Source organism: Triturus cristatus, chromosome 4_1, assembly GCF_964204655.1.
Source record: "Triturus cristatus chromosome 4_1, aTriCri1.1, whole genome shotgun sequence".
NCBI classification, from domain to species: Eukaryota; Metazoa; Chordata; class Amphibia; order Caudata; family Salamandridae; genus Triturus; species Triturus cristatus.
Genome location: NC_140585.1, coordinates 306,047,777 through 306,070,433, shown reverse-complemented (window position 1 = coordinate 306,070,433; position 22,657 = coordinate 306,047,777). Strand labels below are relative to the sequence as shown.

The window sequence follows — 22,657 nt, the reverse complement described above, 5'->3', positions numbered from 1 at the left end:
CAATAGTATCTCTCTGCACTCCGATGAGATATTTAGATGCTGAAATTTGCAGTGTTCAGAAGCCAGGCCGCTAAGTGCAGTGATTTCGGGTCTGGATGAAGCACTTCTCGCCGGAACATCGTCAGGAGTGACAGTATTGGCTGGAGGCGAATCAGACGTTCCTCCGCCAGTAGTAGAAGCTCCGTGAACCAGTGTTGCCTGGCCACCGTGGTGCTATCAGGATTATATTGCATGGTTCCTTTTTGATCTTCATAAGAATACGTGGCAGGAGGGAATTGGAGGAAAGGCGTAGGCAAAGACGCCTGACCATGCCATCAAAAACGCATTCCCCCAAGATCCCCGTTGGGGAAGCCAGCTTGCGAAGAACTGGCATTTTTTGTTCTCCACTGTTGCAAAGAGGTCTACTGTCGGTTTTCCCCATCTTTGGAAGATGCTGTCTAGACTCCCTTGGTCGATCTCCCACTCGTGGCAGGTGGATTTGAGCCTGCTGAGAGTATCCGCCTTGACGTTCTGGTTCCCTAGGAGATGTTCCGCTGTTATGGATTTCTTGTGTTGCAGCGCCCATTCCCATACCTTCTCGGCTTCTTGAGACAGGGAGAGTGATCTTGTACCTCCCTGTTTGTTTAAATAGTACATTGCTGTTGTGTTGTCCGTTCTTATTAACACAGCTGATCCCTGTATCCTTGGTAGGAACGCTAGCAATGCTAAGCGTACGGCTCTGAGTTCCAAGAGGTTGATGTGCATTTGCTGTTCGCGCAACTTCCAGTGTCCGCTGACTTGGAGGTCCTGAAGGAACGCTCCCAAGCCTTCTAAGGACGCATCTGTCGTAATCACCAGTGGGGCTGGATGTGTAAGGAATGAAAGACCCTGCGAGATGTTCCGCTTTTGGTCCACCATGTTGCCGCGTGAATCATGGTCGGCGTTACCCTGACTATATCTTCGAAGGATCCCTCCGCCTGATGCCATTGTAGATCCAGTTGCTCTTGCAATGGACACATCCTTAGCCTGCAGAAAGGTACGAGGGGAATGCAAGATGATATCGTTCCCAGCAATGATTTGTACTTGCGTACTGAGACACTTTCTTCTCATAAAACTCTGGGATAGACATATTATTCCCAGCTGTCTTTCCTTGGAGGGGAACGCTTTGTTTACCTCTGTATCTAGTATCGCTCCTAAGAAGGTGATGTTTCGTGTCGGCTTAAGAGATGATTTTTCTTTGTTTAAAGTCACACCTAACCTGGCAAACAGTTCCACGACCGGGCCGATGCTGCTGATGGCGCTTTGACCAACCAGTCGTCGAGGTAAGGAAATACTTGGTGTTTCTGTTTCCTTAGAACAGCTGCCACTGGGGCCAGGCATTTCATAAAAATTCTCGGGGCTGACTTCAGGCCGAAAGGAAATACCTTGAATTGGTAATGTTCTCCGGCAACCACAAACCAAAGGTACTGCCTGTGGGAAAGATGGATGGGGATGTGAAAGTACGCATCCTGTAGGTCCAATTTGGTCATATGATCTCCTGGGTCTAAGAGCAGCAGAATATCTTGGAGGGAAACCATTCTGAAAGATTGTTTCTTGAGATAGGAGTTTAGGGATCTGAGGTCCAAAATAGGACGCCATTGGAGAACGTTTTTCTCGACTAGAAAAAAACGGGAATAAAATCCCCTTCCTCTCTGGTAGTTCGGTACTGGTTCTATTGCTCTCTTTCGGAGCATTGTCCGAATCTCCCGACGCATCTGATGTAAGTATTTGACCTCTTGATGTTTTGGCGGTGTACAAGGGGGCGTTTGCAGAAGTTCTAGAGTGTCCGAATTGTATTATGATGAGGACCCATTGGTCCGTAGTTATTTGCTGCCAATTTTGAAGATGATAAGCAATTTTTCCACCCTGGGGAACATATGACGTAAGAGGAATAGGTGTAGCCGGAGTCAGAAAGTTGTGATTGTCGTCGGGTGTTGTCCTTCCCCTGATGACCTCCTCGACCTCTAGGAGTAGATTTTGTGTAACCTCCTGTTTTTCGTTGTGTATACTGCTGACGGTAGGGCTGAGATGAGGTGGAGTAAGAAGTGTATCTGCCTTGTTGGTAACCTCCTCTATAGGAGGATTGGCCCCTACCTCTAGAGCCTCGAAAAGGAACCATCCTATATTGCAGCGTTCCCAGTGATTTTGCGGTGTCGGTATCTTTTTTGATACTCTGCAGAGCCTCGTCGATGTGTTTTCCGAACAAATCCTCTCCATTGAAGGGAAGGTCCAAGATTTTATTCTGGACTTCAGGCCTAAACGCTGTTGCGCTCAGCCATCCTTGCTGGCGTAAGACTGCCACTCCTCCCAAAGATCTGAAGGCCGTGGTCTCAATGTCCATTCTATGACTTCAGCCGAAGTCCTTTCCCCTTCTTGGAGGATCTTTTTGGACACAAAGCTACATACATGGAGTGGATTAGACCACTATTAAGTTGGGTAATAGAAACACTTGTTGTCTCCAGCGCTTGGAAGTGGTAGAAGTGTAAAATGCATTGCTGCGTAAAATCAAGTCATTATTACAGGACTCAAAAACCCTAGCACCTCTGTATGCTTTGGTCTGCTTTACCTCATCACCTGTGTGACCTACTCTGGAGACATCTGGGGGAGAAGAATGTGCTCTAGATCAGCTTGAAGAGGCACCGAGTGACCGCTATTGTTGTACTTACTTAAGAGTGTGTGAACTATGCGTGGCCTGAGATTTATTTTCTTTCTTTATTCTTTAATTAACATTTTTTTCTATACTGGTCATGCAATGAATAACAAACCGTGGGCCAGATGTAGAAAGACCCTTTCCCGTCTCAAACCCTATGATCAGGGGCGTAGCTTCAGGGGTGGTGTTTGGGGTGTTACACCCCGCTAACAAATGTATTATTTAATAAATAGTTGGGTACATGAGTTTTCAGTCGGGTATTGTAGGGTATCTGGCAGATTTCATAGGAATTTTTAAATTCCCACTCAGACAAAAACACACAGACACAGGCACACTCTCCTATCTCTGTTTTAAAGGTCTTAAAACATGTTTTTTCAATAAAATACTGTATTTTAAGTACCCTTAACAATCCGCACTCCTTTCCATGTCCACTGGCCTTAAATCCCCCTCATGCGCTGCTTCTTATGCAATAATTAACATTATATGCCAGCGTGACTTTCGAAACATCTGAACCTCACCCCCCCCCCCATTCTTATTGACCAAGCTATGCCACTGCCTATGATTAGAAAAATCACATGGTTTACAACTGCCAGTGAGATTTTTAGAATGTACAAAAGTTGTTTTATGATTTGGAAAAGTCCTTCCAACTCATATAAGGGCTATTAGAACAGTTTTTAAAATTGCGAATAGAAGGGGGTGTGAAAAGGGTACTCCCCTCGTATTTGTGATTTAAAGTGCTAGGTATCAAGGGTTTATGCCAGGAATTGCATTCACAAGACATTGACCTGTTACCGACCCCTGAGTTCAGATTGTAACTAATTACAATGGGAAACTGTCCTAGGATCCACTGACACTCCCGATGTCTTCCCAAACTGGAAACTTTTTTATAAACTAGTAATTGTCCTATTTTAGACATGCTCCATTCTTGCTTTAACAGCCAATCACAGAGGGTCGCAAACTGTGATCTGCTTAATTCATATTCATTAGTCAAGTCTTTTTGCAACCCCCTTAGAAAGGACAACTTGCAGGGCGAACTTCTCACATTGGTCACATCACAAATCTGCATTCCCACTTGCAAACCGGTCTGTACGCAAATTACACATCCCTGGTTACAAATAGGAATAGTACGTCTGGCCCTAAGCCTTCTCATAGTGTACTGCTACACAATTAATGCTCCGGGTATTTAAAATGTAAGATGTCATCCCCGAGCGCGTCCTAGCATCTTTACTTTTCAAGTCGATACCAGTTCTGCCACAAGAAGTATCTGTGGAAGGAAACCTAGTGTCTTAGTCTTTGTACAGAGGGACCAGTCTTACAGCGAGTCCTGGTTCAAGAGATTTGTGCCCTCAAAACCTGCTGTGGATAGTAAAGCACTCTTTGATTTTCCAGGTCCAGTGCTATCAACGTTGTGAAGATTCTGCGTGTCCTGCGTGTCCTGAGACCTCTCCGGGCTATCAATAGAGCTAAAGGGCTGAAGGTCAGTGCATCAAGCTCCAGCGGAGAGGAATGTCCCTCTCCTGTACTGTAATGTGTCTCTTGTTTTTTGTGGGAGATGAAGAACAAATGTTACTTACCTGTAAACTGTGGTTCTCCAGTATTGGTGTCTTTCATAGATTCACATGCTTGAATATTCCCCGTCGTCGAAGTGGGAGTCCCACGGTATATATAAAAAGCAATAAGTATCATGTATATATACATATACACATACCTAACCACATAAGAGTATATACATACCCAAATAAACATATATATATAGTTCAAATAACATATCAAGTTAAAAATACTATAGGATAGCATTGAGACATAGGAAAGCATTGAGAAAAAGAATCACTTTGCTAACATATCATTGTCACTTTATAGTCCAAACTCCAGCCAATCAGGCGCTAGCACCCTCTAGAACCTTCTCCTCAGAGGCTCAGGCCCTCAGATTTTCGAGCACGAGAGTGACCATAGAGCCGAAAGAGGAGAAGAGAGCCTCTGAGGGGAGGAGGGTGGGTCGCATGTGAATCTATGAAAGACACCAATACTGGAGAACCACAGTTTACAGGTAAGTAACATTTGTTCTTCTCCAGTATTTGGGGTGTCTTTCATAGATTCACATGCTTGAATAGAATAGTAAGCAGTAAACAGTATTCGGCTGACCAAGCCGTATTGATATTGCATGTAATACAAACAATGTATTTAAAGCGCAATAATAACAATAATACCCCAGGAGGAGGGAAGTAGCAGAGGCTCACCTTATTTAAACAGATTTCGTAGAACTGCCTGTCCCACAGCCGTGTCTGCTTCGTTAATGGATTCCAGACAGTAGTGCTTCGTAAACGTGTGCCTGCTGGACCACGTAGCTGCCCGGCATATTTGATGGATGGGCACACCAGCGAACAGGGCAGTGGAAGATGACATAGCCCTCGTTGAATGGGCTCTCACTCCCGAAGACAGAGGCTTACCAGCCTTTTGATGGCAAAAAGAGATTGCTGATGAAACCCAACGGGCAATAGTAGGTTTGGTGACAGATTGTCCTTTGCAAGCACGCCCGTAGGCCACAAACAACTGGTCAGATTTGCGAAAGGATTGAGTCCTGCTAATGTAGAATTTTAGACATCTCTTCAAGTCCAGAGAGTGTAAGCTTTGCTCCGCCGGGGTTTGTGGATGCGGGAAAAAAGTCTTTAAGAGCACTGGTTCGTTAAGATGGAAATCGGATGGCACTTTAGGTATAAAAACCGGATTAGTGCGGAGGATGACACAATCCGATCTGAATTGAAGGAACGGAGGCTTTATTGTAAAAGCGTGAATGTCACTGACTCTGCGGGAAGAGGTCAGAGCAAGGAGGAGGGCCACTTTCCAAGTTAAAAATTTGACATCCGCTGAGTGGATAGGTTCGAAGGGCGCCTTCATAAGCTGAGCCAGCACGATGTTCAGGCGCCACGTGGGTGGAGGACGCCGAATGGGCGGGAACATGCGGAAGAGACCCTTGAAAAATTGTTGTATGACTCTGGATGAATAGAGAGAGGACGAGCCATCTTGTCGGTAGCGAGATATTGCCGCTAGAAATACCTTTAAGGTAGAGTGTGATAATCCAGACTGCGCTAGTTGTAGGAAGAACGGCAGAATGTGTTCTGGAGGAGCGTGCACAGGATGAATGTGGGCGGAAGCACACCAATGACAAAATCGCTTCCATTTGAGCTTACACGTTTTCACTGTGGATGGAGCTCTTGCCTTAGCTAACACCTCCCTGCAGGCTGGAGGAATGTTCAAATGAGCAAATTCAAGGTGCTCAGGTTCCAAGCCGACAAGCTGAGAGATCTGGGATTCGGATGGCATATCCGACCATCGTTCATTGTGAGCAGATCCGGCTTCAGGTGGAGAAGGATGGGCTCGCGTTGGGATAGGAGAAGCAACTCCGAAAACCATGCCTGCCGAGGCCACCGTGGAGCTATTAGAAGTACATGGCACGGTTGTTGTCTCATCTTCCGCAGCACTCGTGGAATCAACGGAATCGGCGGAAAAGCGTACGCAAATATCCCGTACCAATTGATCGAAAGGGCATTTCCGCACGACCCTTCGTGGGGAAACCAGCTTGCGTAGGACTGGCATTTTGCATTCTGCGGGGTTGCGAAGAGGTCGATTGTCGGGTGACCCCAAAGGTTGAAGACAAATTCCAGCGTCGGTTGATGTAACTCCCACTCGTGGGTTGATGATGCTGACCGACTGAGTGCATCCGCCAGAGTATTGGAAATGCCGGGCAGATGAATTGCTTGTAACGTCATCTGATGGAGTATGGCCCAACTCCAAATCCTCTGCGCCAGACGGGAGAGCAGTGGAGATCTTGTCCCGCCCTGTTTGTTCAGGTAGTGCATGCACGTGGTGTTGTCCGTCTGAATGAGGACTGACTTCCCTTGGAACTGGAGGCGGAAGGATTTCAACGCCAAGAAAATGGCCATCAGTTCCAGTCTGTTGATGTGCCAGCAACGCTGAGCCGCTGACCATAGGCCCTTGACGGATAGATCTTGAAAATGTGCGCCCCAACCCTCCATGGATGCGTCCGTGGTAAGGACGAGTTCTGGGGTTGACGACAGAAAGGATGTTCCTGCTGCGATGTTGGCAGGACAAGTCCACCAATGCAGCGCTTGAGCCATGCGGGGTGACACCACGACCTGATCGTTGAAGGAACCGGAAACCTGGCGCCACTGCTTGTCTAACTCCTCTTGGATGATGCGACTTTTTAGTCTGCAGAGAGGGATCAAAGCGATGCATGAGGACGCCATTCCCAGAAAGGATTTTAATATGCGGACTGAAACTGACTGCTTTGCTGCGATGGAGCTCGCAAGCTGTTGAATCCGTTCCTGACGTTCTGCTGAAGCGAAGGCCATGGTTGTGCTCGTATTGATACAAGCGCCGAGAAAAGTCTTGCACGTAGTCGGCGTGAGTTGAGATTTTTGTACATTGATCGACAACCCCAGGGACTGAAACAGATCGAGACAGCGCTGGGTATCGAGGGCCGCCTGGTGAGAGGATTGAGCTTTGATGAGGCAATCGTCCAGGTAGGGGTATATCTGAATACCCTCTTGTCGTAAATGAGCCACCACCGGGGCTAGGAATTTTGTAAAGACCCGCGGGGCTGAGCAGAGTCCGAAGGGTAGGACTTTGAATTGGTAGTCCCTGTGGCCCACTCGAAACCGTAGGTATTTCCTGTGGCGTGGTAGAATGGGCACATGGAAATATGCGTCCTGCAGATCGATCGTTGTCATGTAATCCTCCTGAGAAAAGAATTGGAGGATGTCCTTCAATGTGAGCATCCGAAAGGACTGAGTCTTGAGAAATTTGTTGAGCAATCTGAGATCGAGGATCGGACGCCATTCCCCTGATTTCTTTAGTATGAGGAAAAAACGGGAATAGAATCCCAACCCTCTTTGATATTTCGGAACCACTTCGATGGCACCCTTGTTTAACATTACTTGGATTTGTTTGAAAAGTTCTCTGAGATGGGCGGGTGGTGGCCCGGATGGAGGTGTGCGTGGAGGAACCTTCACAAACTCTAGGGCGTGGCCCCTTGAAATTATATCCAGGACCCAGCGGTCCGAAGTGATTAAGGACCAGGTTGAAAAGAACTGGGAGATTTTTCCTCCAACAAGAACTAGAGGACAACTGGGAAAAGGAAGTTCTTTCCGTACAGAGTCACTGCTTCTTGGTTGAATTTCCTCTGTAATTCGACTTTCCTCTGTATGACTTGCTAGTTTGCTGTCTGTAGGACTGCTGCGGTTGTGAATAGTACCGCTGTTGCCCCTGATTGTACGAGCGGTATTGGGACGAGGAGCCACGAAAGGATGATGATGAGGAGGTGCCGCGGCCGCGCGCACCTCGAAAGGGCTGCTTCTTAAACTGTAGAGTGCCGAGGGAACGAGCCGTATCCGTATCCTTTTTAATGGTTTGCAAGGCATCTTCTACATGCTGGCCGAATAATGACTCCCCGTCATATGGCATGTCCAAAATCTTAGCCTGGACCTCTTGCCGAAAAGAGGTTGACCGAAGCCAGCCCTGTCTTCTTAGGACGGCTGCTCCCGCCAATTGGCGAAAACCGGTGGATGCGATGTCAACAGAGCAGTCAATGATCTCGGATGACGCCCTTTCTCCCTCTTGCAGGATTTTCTGAGCCTCCGCTCTTGAATCCTCCGGTATAAGTTTGACCAATGCAGCCATGTCCGACCACATCTGTCTATCATAACGGCCGAGGATAGCCAAGGAATTCGCAGCCCGGACCGTTGTTGACGCCATGGTTGAAAATTTCTTGCCTATAGCATCCAGGCGACGGCCGTCGCGGTCCGGAGGCGCCGACATTGGAGATGATGGATTCTTGGAGCGGCGCTGTGCCGCTTGTGTGATCACTGAGTCCGGCTTAGGTTGAGACACCAAGCAGGCTGGGGAAGAATCCGGAGCTTTATATTTTTTCTCCAGGCGTGGGAGCACCGCCGGAATAGAATTAGGTGTCTTCATAATTTTAGGCCTTCATTCCATATGAAGTCTATGATTGGCACAGCTCGTACTTGTTTCTGAGGCTGAGACTTGAAGTCATATAAGAAACAGTCCTCTTCCCTAACCACCATGGGAAGGTGAAAGCGTTGTGCTGCTCTCTCCATCAGCTGATGGAACCCTGTTATGTCGACAGGTGGCGAGTTGACTGGTGACCTTGGCGGTGATGCGGGCGAATTGATTTGGTAATCATCCCAGTCCGCCATAGTGTCGTCCTCTGGGAGCTCGCCCTCTTCCGTATCCGGATTGTCCATATTATCATCCTCTGCATTGAAAGGCAGTGCAGGTGTGGGGGGCGTGGGTATCGTTGGCAATATAGGAGGTGGAACCTCAGATGGCGCTTCACGTGGAGTATTTTGAGGGGATGCTGGAAAACGACGATTATAGTCTTCCAACATATATTGGAGGTTGGAAACAAGCTGCACAGGAAGCTGCATCATAGGAACCGGAGCAAAGGTATTTTGCTCTTCTTCCTGTTCATAAAATTCATCCTCCTCAGACTCTTGGCATTTTATATGGAGCTCCGAAGGACTATGAGCATCCCGAAAAAGAGACTGATCGCCTTCATCCGAATCGTCCTCATCCCCTGAGGGAAATAGTTGACGAGGTGGCCGTGGTCCAGGTGGTAACATAACTGGGTCTAGCATGGCCTTACGACGAAGCATTAAGGAGCTGTCCACAGACCCCGGTGCTGGTGTTGACATTGGCACCAATGGCATTGTCGCAAAATTTGACCCTACCGTCGTCGAGGCGACCGTCGACGAAGCAATCGTCGACGGAGCTGCCGTCGACGAGGTTGCTGCCGTCGACGGGACTGTCGTCGACGGGGTGGCTGCCGTCGACGGGGTGGCTGCCGTCGACGGAATGGCTGTCGTCGACGGTGTGGCTGTCGTCGACGGTGTGGCTGTCGTCGACGGTGTGGCTGTCGTCGACGGTGTGGCTGTCGTCGACGAGGCTGTCGTCGACGAGGCTGTCGTCGACGAGGAAGATTTCCTCTTCTTCTTTTTACCCATCGTCGACGGAGTTGTGGACGTCGACGGAAGCGCCAGCTTCCCAGTCGTCGACGAAGAAGTGAGTGGTATCGTCGACGAGACAGTTCTAAGAGACACACATACTATCGTCGACGGAGAAGACGTCGACGAAGTCAGTGTCGTCGACGAAGGATATCTACTCGATACCGTCGTCACCGTCGTCGACGAGGCTGATGAAGTAGCCGATCTCGTCGACGGAGGGGCCGTCGACGGGCCCGTCGACGGTTTTGAAAGTTTCTGACTGGAAACATGTGCTGACGGAGTCACAGACGCCTGAGAGCTACGTCTCGGGGGCGCAGACGTGGAGACAGAGACTTTGCCTGTAGACACTTCCTCAAGGTGAAGTCTCTTCTTTTTCAGAAAAGGAGATGGCAAGTCCTGGACACTTCCACGCTTTGAGGAGACTCCTGTTTTGACAGAGGCTACACTTTCCACCTCAGAAAGTGGGTTGTCTGTGTCCTTTAGTTTTTGAAGCCATATTAAAAGGCGACCTTCTCTATCTTTCAAAGTTTTGTGAGAGAAAGTTCTGCAGATCTTACAATTAGCCACCTTATGATCAGGATACAGACAATAAATACATTTCTCATGGGGATCCTCAGAGAAAAGTCTTGACTTTCCGCAAGATGAACAAGGACGGAAAAGAGATTTCTTACTTGCAGACATGATGAGAGATAAAAACCTCAAACCAGATGAAGAACTGAGCAGAGCTCAGGGAGACTCCCTTCACACGACGTGCGGTAGAAAATCTGAGGGCCTGAGCCTCTGAGGAGAAGGTTCTAGAGGGTGCTAGCGCCTGATTGGCTGGAGTTTGGACTATAAAGTGACAATGATATGTTAGCAAAGTGATTCTTTTTCTCAATGCTTTCCTATGTCTCAATGCTATCCTATAGTATTTTTAACTTGATATGTTATTTGAACTATATATATATGTTTATTTGGGTATGTATATACTCTTATGTGGTTAGGTATGTGTATATGTATATATACATGATACTTATTGCTTTTTATATATACCGTGGGACTCCCACTTCGACGACGGGGAATATTCAAGCATGTGAATCTATGAAAGACACCCCAAATACTGGAGAATTTTAACTTCTCTATGTGCACCTGAGAGTTTGGAGCTAAGGAGCTCTGTGGTTGTGAGCTGGGCCGCTGAATGCAGTGCAGCGCCATCTTGGTATGGGGGGACCTGAACACTAGGATGTTAGAGAGTGGGAGTGGATCTAGGAGATTTATGGTGGCCTAGAGATGAGAAGCGTAGAAGTAGCATATCTTGGGATCCATGGAGTAGCAGAGCTGTGGAATAAGTGAAGTAGGATGCATCTGCTGTGGCAACCCTGCCAGAACTCAAGGTGTACTGCAGACAGGGAGGCTCTGCGAATGATACCAGCAGCCTCTCTCTCCTGCCACTTTAGTGTGTACTGGTTTCCATTTAAAGGCACCGATAGAACAGTATTTAACAAACTTCAGAGAAAGAATTGTTAAGGATCAAACAAGCACATCTATTACACCACACATTAAAGGAGAGTGATCAGAACTAACTGGAAAATGTTACTGAAAGTTACCCTAAAGTTGAAACAACTACTGCATATTTATTTTTTTAAAACCCTAATATTATATGGCGTACTCTTTTGTTGAAGTGACATTTGATTTAATTTCCAATGGTGTTAAAGTGAGAATGGGAACTCGCTCATCATCACGTTCTTGAAGACATCACAAATTATGCCTAATACAGATTCACAAACTGTTTCATATGTGCCATCCAGCTGATGTCAGCTAGCCAGTGAGAGAATCTTTTGAAACAACACCTGACAAAAAACTTCCACCACCGAGGATCTAATATGAGTGAACCTGAAGGTTATGTGATAACTGTTGAACTTAGTAAAATGCAACAGCCCGTGGTTTGGAATGTTCTGCAGGGCTGGACTGGCCTTAGCGGGCACTGGGCCGTTTTTGTTACCGGGGGCCGACAATATCGGCACACTGTAACAAAACCGTCCGAAACCGGCATTAGAATACACCTCGACCGCACCCCCCACAGAGGGCCGGCCGAGCAGTTTGCCCGGGCCGGTTTTGGTTCCCAGTCCTGCCATGATTTTCTGGATGTAATATTTATTTGTAGTTGCAAGATTCCCCATTCTAATGGGGAATAACAAAGAACTGGGTACTTTTCACATCAAAATCCACATGTCCAAGTATTTACAGGGTCTTTTTCCCACCGATAAATGTCAGCACGTGTGACCTGCAGAAATTTAAAAGGCAAAAACTCCAGTAGGTGAAACAACCTGCATTTACTTTACTCATGAGTGCCTTTTAAATGATATAGTAACAAGATTATTGCTTTCCGACACGGCTTGTGCAGTTGAGAAGAGACAATAACTTCCTTTCTCCCATACAGGTAGTGAAACTGGCGGTTCTCTTCTATGCGCATCTGGAAGTGATGCTGTCATGATAAAGCTCTTTCTGTGTCCTATTATCTTAACAAGGTAGCTCTCGCTCAGAGATGCTTTTCATTTCGAGTGAAGCTCAGGCCTCCTGTGCGCCTTTCCAGCCATATCACTCTTGCACAGAGTTCTCAAGAAGATCAGGAATGACTGTACCCAAATCATCCTTGTGACTCCGGACTGGGAATGGACAGTCTGGTATCCTGAGCCTCTGCAAATAAGCATCGATCCTCCGATCAGACTGCCCCTTGGGGAGGATCTTCTGTCACAGCAGTAGGGGAGGGTCCTCCACCCGAACCTTTCAACTTTATGCCTTCTTGTGTGGAGATTGAGCTGCTGCAGATTCTATCTTTCGACCTTCCTCCAGAGGTTTGTGATTTTATTCTGGCAGCAAAGTGTACCTCTACTAAAATGGTATACACCTGTTGGTGGAAGAAATGTGTAATATATTGTGCAGAGAAGTCAATCAACCCTCTTCCTGCTTTCCTTTCTGATGTTATACTGTTTATTTTAACCGTTGCCCAGCTGGACTCTGCTCCTGGCACCCTTAACCCCTTCGGTGCTCATGACGGAATGGTTCCGTCATGACCCACGGTTGAGCTGTGCTCATGACGGAACCATTCCGTCATGACCACGCCCGCGCAAGATTCCGTCAGCACAGCGGCGGAATCTGCGCAGCATCGAAGGGGTTAAAGGGTATTTGTCTGCTTTCCTGAGGCTGCCAGACCAACCCTCTTTATTTTTCGCCCATTGTACATAGATTCCTAAAAGGCATTGTCCATATGTTTCCTCCTTCCCCCTTCATTATCCCTCAGTGGGACCTTATCTTGGTTCTTACCTACCTTGTGAATGCTGTTTTCAAGCCCCTGCATAATTGCACAATCTGGCTGCTCACAGTAAAAACAGCTTTTTTAGTGGCAATTACATCTTCCAGAAAGATGAGCGAGCCGCAGGCTCTATCATCCATGTCTCCCTTTTTGACGATATTTCCTGACAAATTGGTGTTTCGTACTAGAGCCTCTTTCCTCCCGAAAGTGGTAACACCTTTCCATGTGGGACAATATGTCACCTTGCCCACTTTCTACGCTCCTCCACATCCCTCTAAGCAAGAGAAGCGACCCCATCGTCTGGACCCAAAAAGAGCATTGTTGTTTTACCTTGACCACACAAGAGAGTTCCAGGTGCATGAGCTACTCTTCATGGGGTACGCTGGTGCGAAGAAAGGTCAGGCAGTGCCGAAAAGGACAGTCTCTGCAACAAGATCTGCTATGCTTTGACAAAAAAGCAGCCTCCTGAAGACTTAAGAGCTCATTCCACCAGAGCAACAGCTGCTACCGCTGCATTAGAACGTGGAGTCCCAGTCCTTGAAATCTGTCAGGCAGCAACGTGGGTATCCCTGCACACGTTTACCAAGCATTACTGTCTGGACAGACATTTCCACAAGGACGTCCATTGTGCCGTTCGCTCTTGCAGGACGTTTTAGTCTGAAACATGTCCGCAGTCCCTCCTCTGGGGATGCTATTGCTTGGGTATCTATTCAAAGGTAAGGAATCTGTGGCTAGATGTCTATCAGATGGGCAAGTTAATTACCTTTGGTAACGTTTTATCTGGTAGAGACAGTATCTAGCCACAGATTCTTTACTGCGGACCAGTTTCTTACCAATTAAGGAACCGATAGCAATAGTGGTTGATGCCTGGCTGCTGGCTGGCACACGGCCACTCACATCCTGGGCTGGAAGGGGAAGATCATGCAGACTACACACCTGTGGGACACAGCCTCACTGGGTACATTGAGACGCCTCCAGGGCTTTGACAAGTGGGACTTAATTGGCATTTCTAGGGCGATTTATGGCAACAGGGGGATGTCGTCCTTTTTACTGACTCACAACAAGACTACCAGATGACGCCTAATGAGATATATCATTACCTGCAGATCCGACATGCACTTAGGGCGGCGCTGCCGAGGGCCATGGCACTACCAGAGTCCACACCAATAGAGGACAAACTACTTGACTCATACATGCCGCAAAAGGCCATATCACTGACATATAAGAAAATACTTCACAAAAACCATCTGACGCCCTTGCACACCTGCGTGCTCAATAGGCCCATGACCTGATGATGAATGGGAGAACGCCACAGCCTCCCCTAGAGAGGTAGCCATACGCTCTAGCTTTTGCCTTGTACAATTGAAGGTCCTACAACGTATCACTCCCCAACTTCCCTGTTCAAGATGGTTAGGGGAATGCGGATCTCCCCTGACTCCGACAGCGAAATGGTACCTTTTGAATATTTGGGGGGGACAGGCCTTCTCTGAATAGAACGCATATAATTAACAGTGGAGCTGGCTATCGTGAAACGAAACATTGCCAAAGCATGGGGAGAAGAACAAGTACCCCACATGGACAGCTGGAAACATGACATGAACAGGTGCATGCTGGCTGAAAAGGTTGTCTACGAAGGTCGGGGCTACCCACAACAAGGAGTTGAAATCTGGGGGATGCTGGAATGGCTACAGAGGTCATATTTACAACACCGCACACACGGCTGCCGCCTGCAGACAGCGCCCCATAGGGAACTCATCAAACAATGTTAAAGATTAAACTGAAGGGGAGAGGAGCGGGGGGAGGGGCTTTTGTAATACCCAGGTGTGTGAAACCGTATTTTCGAAAGTGCTCTATATTGTATTGTTCTTGTTATTGAATCCAATAAAAAGATTTATTTTAAAAGATATATACTGATAAAACCAGGTACTGCATAACCCCTGCATCATTTGTAATGTTTCTGCCGGGCATAGCCCACTTTGTACCTTCGAAAATGAATAAAATTTGTTGCGAAAAAAATAAAGATACTGACAATTACCTTATGTGCAGTGCCAACTGCAGATTCATTAACAATGCATTGTAGGAGGGGAGGCTGAGTTTATTGGGCTTTCTCGACTGCTGCATTTCATATACATTGTAAATTGTGGTTTAACCTGTATGTCACTTCACCTAATGTTTTCTTTAAATCAAGGGTGTCTGAGAAAATGTGTATGTAGTGTGTGAATGAATGATTTGTTTATTGTGTCAATTAATTAAATTTGGTACAAAGTCCCGAGGAAATCGCCAAGGTACGTGATGTTTAAACTTTTAAAACAATTATTAGAATACCTTAAAAACTATAAAATCATAACATATACAGCCAGTTAGATCAAAGCTGGTGTCATTGGGCCTCCCCCGCCCCCAGTTACAGTCCGATGTCCAGTCTTTTTATCACAGTGTGAAAGATGTTTATGAATTTGCCAAATCGAACTAAATCCATCAGTCTGTTTTTCTTTAGAGGAAAAGCCCATGCGTTTTTACAGGAGCAGATCCCCTAGGTTAAAAACATTGGCCTCAATAGGGAGCGACGAGCTGCTAGGAACGCAGGGCAACAACATAAGACAAAACCTGCAGCCATGCCCACTAGCCTGAATTACCCGAGTGGTCCTGTTCTCTTGAATCGGTAGGACCCTGTGTATTGAGTGTATGTGGGTGTTCTTCGACTAATACATCCCGCTCCATATGCTGGTATTTACATGGTATCTGTTATATGCAGCTGCAATTCCTCCTAGACGAGAGATACTATGCTTCAGTTCTATAAGATCAAGGCTGGAGGTATTTCTCTTGTTGTAAGAGGCAACACTTGTTTCTATGAACCCCTTGTGATACGGAACATCTTGCATGTATTGGCCCCACGCCTCTACCCAAATTAATTTTGCCAGACTTGCTTAGATAACAAAATGTGTTCATGTAGAGATGCCAGAATTCTATCGGTGCCCCTTTATGCCATCCAACATTCCGATTGTTGTCTAATGTGGGGCTCTTTACCAACCACATTAACTTGATTTACTTTCTTCCATCTTACAGCACGTGGTGCAGTGTGTCTTTGTCGCCATTCGCACCATCGGAAACATTGTGATCGTCACTACCTTGCTGCAATTCATGTTCGCCTGCATTGGAGTCCAGCTCTTCAAGGTAAGCCGTGCGGGTTGGACCGATTCAATGGGTCAAATGTCGGACCAGCTGGATCTGGCAGTGGTGCACAGCCTGTAAGTGTTTAGTGATGAGTCTAGAGTCGTAAGTATCTTGAAACTGCCTTGAGGTTGAACTTTTGTGAACAAATGGTACACCCAATGCAGTATCACAACTGCAATCAAAAGCAAAGGGGCAAAACCCTGCCATGTGAGTTCACATAGCATGTTTGATACTACAACAGTGGCGATCGCTGGCCAAAACCTAATGAAGGCTTCTTACTGTTTGATCAATAACTGAGTAGTGGTTGTACTTGTTCAGCACATCCACTCCTTAATTTGACTATAGAAGTCGAGGACAATTATGACTTAAAGCAAAATTTGGCTTAGCTCTGTTTAGGCTGTGGTACAGTCGGTCACCATTTCTCAACTACCAGTTCATCCCCACAATTGAGGGTGCAGCATGGCAGATCCCTTGAGTACAGCAGTGTAACGGGCTTTGGAAATGGATACCTACTAAAGCACTCTAGCTGTGGGGCACCACATACTATTTGAAGGTAGCTAGGAAGAAGGAGAAAGCATTCAAAGGCGGATCCTGGACTCAAAATTAATTCTACAAGTGTGCCGTTGTTGCACTGTCCTCCTGGTGCCATAAATTGCCCACAATCCGTCTTATCAATATTTGTGGGTTTCCTAACTCAGGAGGCACATGAGAAAGGGAAGGCCTGTGCCTGACAGCAATCGGCGACTGCAATGTTTTCAAGCAGTGCACCGAATTGTGAATGATGAACACTCAGGACACTCATAGCTCCACATTTCCTGTTCAATTACACTGAAGATAAATGCTTGCCTGCAGTTGGCTTTCATAGTCAAATTATTAGGTATCCTTTCACATTTAATTTGCTTATCTAATGCTTTGTAAGTCATACACCTGCACCCACACCCCTTTTCACAATGCTAATAGCATGTATCTTTTCACAAAATGTTTATTCATTGGACACCTATTCATTTAGCAGAATGCTCTCATGGTCATGTGGATATTTTGTTAAGAAACAGATTGGATACTGGATAAACAATCCTCGAAATGGGAGTAGGGGTGCTCAAGCTGAAGCCCTTATGTACAGTTCTTGCTTCTGAGATTATGGAGATGATTCACACCAAGCTCCAGGCCATTTGTTGTCATTTTATGTGGCACATTGCTACAAGCTTTTGTTTTAGATGCCCATATGAGAGTACTATGACCATCTTGAACTGGATGCAAGACATTCGGAAACTGTGGTCTGCCCCTTTCTTATATGCATGCGACTTGCTGATAACCTGTGCTGACGGACTCCAGAGGTTACTTTTTTTCCTTAGTGTTCATCTACAAAACGGATGTGGGAACCCTATTCTAAAAGTATTTGAATGAACTGAAGAGAACTGGGTGATCACTGGTTTCAAAATATGTCAAATTTCAGATCCTGCCACCATATTGTCTCTCAGTTTTAGTGGGTGACCAGTGACCATAGGCTGACAAGCAATCCTCAAGACATAAAAGTGAAATTCACAATGATAAATGGATTCATCCAATTAAATGTGTTGATTATGCACTGGCTTTTCGGGTTTTTATTAAAATGTTGGCTAATGTCCTCACAGAGTCAACAGAAGCCATTGTCACTGACAGTGGTCACTGCAGGCCTATTCCTGTGTCAGGCTCCCTCAGTAAAACACAAGTTAATGTTAATGTCGTAGACTTGTAAAGCGCACAGCTACCCCAGCAATGGGGCGTCCCGGCGCTGTAGACCGCTGGGGAACCCGTCCTGGCTATCCCTGTGAGATGGTCCCTTTCTGGGTATCTCCAAGGTGAAACCAGGCATCACCAGCGTCTGTGGGGGGCCGTTGTAGAGATGAGGCAAGCTTAATACCCAGAGTTGCCGAGTGTGTTCCTGGTTAGAGTAGGTACCGAGGCGAGAATTATCGAGTCCGTTTTTGACCCTGGTCCACGACCCTGCCGCGTCGGGAATTGAACCCTGGTCCCTGGCCGATTCTCTGCTTACGGATCTTCCGCCTCTAACCAGTGAGCCACACCTCTCCGCGCACACACAAACACACACCCCTCCAATATTATTAGGTTTCAAGACCAATTTTACTTCCATAGGCACACAATTGAACTCTTAATTCTGCATTCATTCCCCCAATCGTTGTACTGGTTATGTGGGACAGGCCCACTTCTCCAAAAATCAAAGGATAATAGAAAGTAGCATATGTGGATGTTTGACAAGTTCCCAATTGTGGCCTCTGAACAAGTTCATTAAGCTTTCCAGTTCACTTTCGCTCTAGCAAAGTTCTTCAACCAGATATTTTTCCCTGTTTGGTGTGATCATTTTCAATCTAATGGATCCCAGCCAGTGGGGCAAAAGGTACGTATAATATTTCTCAGCGAGATTATTTTTTTAAATACTCACAACGTTTTTTTATCAAGCTTACCTTTTGCCATGATCATTGGCGTAGAAAGAGGAAGTTCCAACAGCAAATATTAACTGTTCCCTATAAAGTGACAATGAACAAGACAACAGTCCTTAAAATCTTCCCTATTACGCCTTCTTTCCCAGAATTGGATATCAATATGAGATATCCATTCACTACATCAAGTGTCATATAAATGCAAACCTTTTCCCTTTCTATCCCTACACTATCCTTCTCAATCCAAATAACTGGCTAACATGTCCACCACTCAAATTACTTTCATATTTCACTATACTAATTCAACACTAATCCTTTATGGGTTCTGGAGTAGCGCGATACTCGACGAAAAAGCGCTTCAACACTTTGTCAGGGGTAGTAAGCGCTATACAAATGCAATTACAATACAAAACATCTAAGGTATGAGATTGAGCAAACTTTGCCTTGTGAGTTATCTTCTACGGAAGGTGATCTGTGATCTTTTGACGAGGGTGATCTGTAATCTTTTGACTCTTAACTTGTGTCTGTAGCGGAGGCCTCAGAATCAGAACAATCAAGCACATGTTTAAACACCCCCCAAGAAGATACCACAATAACCTAAACTTTGTCATTAGTTGTAACTAAAAACATAGCCAGCTCCAAAGCAAAGCCCGTCCGGTTACTAATCAAACAGACAACATGAAACAGTACTGAGTGAAACGTACATTTTACCAAGTGAGCATCTAAAAATTCATTGATCATTGGATGTTAGTTAACCTCTGAATGTGAGCCCCCAGAAATAAAAAGGCTGGGTCTAAAGCTGCTTAAGTAGCTAGGATTTGTTAAAGAGCAGGAGTATTTTTCTGTACAGTATCAGAATACTATTGTAAAGTAGACTTTAACCTCGGAAGATTACCTAGGAGTCTATGGGAAACAAAAATAATTTGGTTTGTTAGCTTGTCAACATTGCCACACCAAAACTGGATGTAGCGGTCGGTCGTTCCCGAAAGCAACGCTGTCAGTTCGGAAAGATAGAAGGAAGCCATTTGGAAAATGGGGCCAAAAAGCAGAATTAAATAGACGTGAGGCATAAAACCCTGACCTGTGCAAGCCTTTTAAGTGCAATGGAATGTCTTCAGTATCGTAGCTTCTTGACTGAAATAGCAGGCAGAGGTGGAATAAGATCAGACTTATCAGAACTGGACTGATACAGCAATAAAGATACTTGGTTTCCAAGCTTGTCTGGAATAGATATACAGACCAGGAGGGAAAAGGTAATGCAAAGGGTGCCAGGTCTAGAACTGGAACAGCAGCTTTGTAATGAAAGATATAAGCTGCAATGTAAGGCTGTATCGGGAAATATGTAATGACTCAGAAGAGCAGTTTATAAGGATTTGCGATGCAATGAACCATAAATGGCGAACGGTCTAATAATCCCAGCGTGCCCAGCAGCCTTTAAGATTAGTCTTGCGCTCATGAAAGAACTGCTTTCATTACTACCAGTGTGTAGTAAAAGGGAAATGCTTTGAGGAAGAATGGCTACACCCCGCGTCCAGAGTCTATCTTGCCAGAAAGACCACGCTCCATAGGAATGCTTAATTTGTAAAAACATAAGTGCCAGCTTGCACCACACACTGCCCCTGCCATGCTGCCAATGATAGTAACAACACAACTACTAACCCTCACACGCCTACAAGTGTGACAGTTCAGACTATTTCAGGCTCCCACAGCTATAAGAATGGCTTGGGCGGCAGGTAATCAATTTTAATGTATATTGAATTAAATATTAACCGGTGTTGTGGTCATCTCTAAATTAGCCAGACAGCGCCACCTTGTGGCAGACTTTCACAAGACCCGGAGTAGACAGTTAAGTTTTGGTGCCGAGCACTGGAAACCACCGGCTCAAATTAAGCACTGTTCCATAGTTGCACTCAGCAGCATCTGAAACTCCTGTGAATTCCAGAGTACCTGCTCAATCAGCCGCTGGAAGGAACAAGACTCAGAAAAGCAACATGAGAACGACATGTAAGTAAAGTGTATTCCTTCGGAGGGGTCATCCTAAGTGTGCATGTCAGCAACATGGGTATTTTGAGACCAGGTGAAAGTGAAGAACGCTTCACTAGATAGTTTAAGTGGAGGCTTGAAAAGAAGTTGCAGTGGCACCCCAAACAGAAAATAAGAGAACTAAAATGACGCCTTATACCCCTGGGCCTGAAATGAAAATTCAGGGGAAATTGTGCTCCTACCTTCAAACCAGGCTCAGACTATGGGAGACTGAAACCAAGTGATGCATGTTCTGTAACTATTATACAACTGGACTGAACTTGATTTGAAGACAAAAATCGTGGGCAAAGTACACCTCTCAAATGCATTGAGCAAGTCCATGGGAAGATCCTCAAAACGTGGCTGTTGAATCTTTAGGCCTAGATCGCCCAAGGATCCTGCCATACTCCCCTCTTTCCGTGAGGTCTATCCCTCGAAATAATATAACAAAGGCTGGTGGCCATTTTGATGTATTTCAGAGGTTCACACTGTGTAGGTTGTGCACCGTGTATATTGTGAATGAGTTGTGCATAAGGTGTTTGGCTGTGCATCCGTGTCCACAGCTTAAGGTTGTCTGTGTTGTTTAGTATATTCAATCGGCACAATTACGTCAACAATGCAGTACTTAATTTGAGCCAGTGGGTATGGATGAAGAAATAGAGGAGGCCAACCAGTACTCTTTTTGGGGTACCAGGACTCAATTTTAGGTCTCGGCTAGCGAAGGCTGCGCTTGCGCAGTCTCGCTTGCGAGATTTAATGACTTGGAGAAGAGGGGCTTGAACCCGCCTCTCTTCTCTCCTCTTCTCCATTGTCTGGCCTCTTAAATGCTGGTCAGCCATTGGAGAAGAGGTTTGTCTCTCCAAACAAGCCCCGTCCTTTTCGGATTCGGGGGCGTATTTTTTCGATTCTTTCTCTCCTCTGGAATGTAAACATTCCAGCCAATGGCAAGAGGAGAGAAAAAGAAAAACACGCCCCCGAATCCGAAAACGCCACTGCGTTTCTCCGAGGCATTTCTGCTTGACCTCGGAGAAAGGCGGCGGTGTTCATGGCTCTCGCCAGGTAAGGCAACAGACACCGAGTTGGGTCAGTACCGCGAGGCTCGGGTAAGGGTCCCTGCCGGGGTCTCCGTTTTTTTTTTAACTTTAATCTGAACTCGGCAGCAATCGACTGCTTTTGATGTAGCTTTTTTTTGCAGTTCTATATTACACGAACTGGACCCCCTGCCCCCCGGAGCACGCATGGTAGCGGCGCCGCTGAAGGCCCAGCCTGCCTAGGAAGGGAGGCGCCGGTTTGGCGGGCACCTTAACAGCCCCCACTTACCCTTACCACAGGTCTCAGACGCTCACCGCACCAGGTAGCGAGGCCCCTATACCACCCACCGGAGGACAAGGCGTCTGGGGGGTGAAGTGTCTCGTTACCGGGGCTGCTGCACGTGCCGCCAACTCACCCCCAGGGATCGTGCGCTTCTTACCTAGGGGGGGCGTAGGGTGTTTGCCGTGTCGCCCCTCCGGTCTCCGTACTGCCGTAGCTCTGGTGCTCGCGGCTAACTGCGGGCGGCGGCTACTGCCGGTGCTGCTGCTCCACTCCCGTCCGGTTGCGTTAAAGGGTCACATGACCATCGGCGGCGGGGCCCCTTGTGCAGCAGCAGCTCCTCTCCCGCCGGGAGACAGGGCTGGCGGCGAGAGGCTGTGGCGGCAATCACCCCTCCCCCTCCTCTAGCGGCACCATCCCCGCCAGCAGCGCACTCACAACACATACCGCCTGCACTCAGCCCGTGTGGTGATCACACAAGGCGCCCTCTCAGCCGCGCTCACCGGTTGAAACCCCATACACGCCCTTCAGAATAGAAGACCTATTAAGCCACAGGCCCGAGCGTGAACTGTAATTAGAAAATACTATTAAAATGTAATTTACCATTTTGTTGTGGTATTTTTTTTTTTGTTTTAAATTTATTTTTTAGGTGGGCAATATTAGTTTATAGACTCCTGGGGAAACTTGATACCAGGTTGCACGTAGGAAATGGCTC

The 22,657-nt window shown here is 46.6% G+C and overlaps 1 protein-coding gene across 1 annotated transcript in view; it reads left to right on the top strand.

Moving 5' to 3' along the window:
* CACNA1C (calcium voltage-gated channel subunit alpha1 C) overlaps nucleotides 1-22,657 on the top strand; it is a 2,189,932-nt gene that overhangs the window by 1,557,759 nt on the left and 609,516 nt on the right. The window contains exons 23-24 of the mRNA XM_085652198.1: nucleotides 4,058-4,145; nucleotides 16,064-16,171. Coding sequence (XP_085508324.1) covers nucleotides 4,058-4,145; nucleotides 16,064-16,171 — 196 coding nt within the window. The remainder of the gene's footprint in view (nucleotides 1-4,057; nucleotides 4,146-16,063; nucleotides 16,172-22,657) is intronic.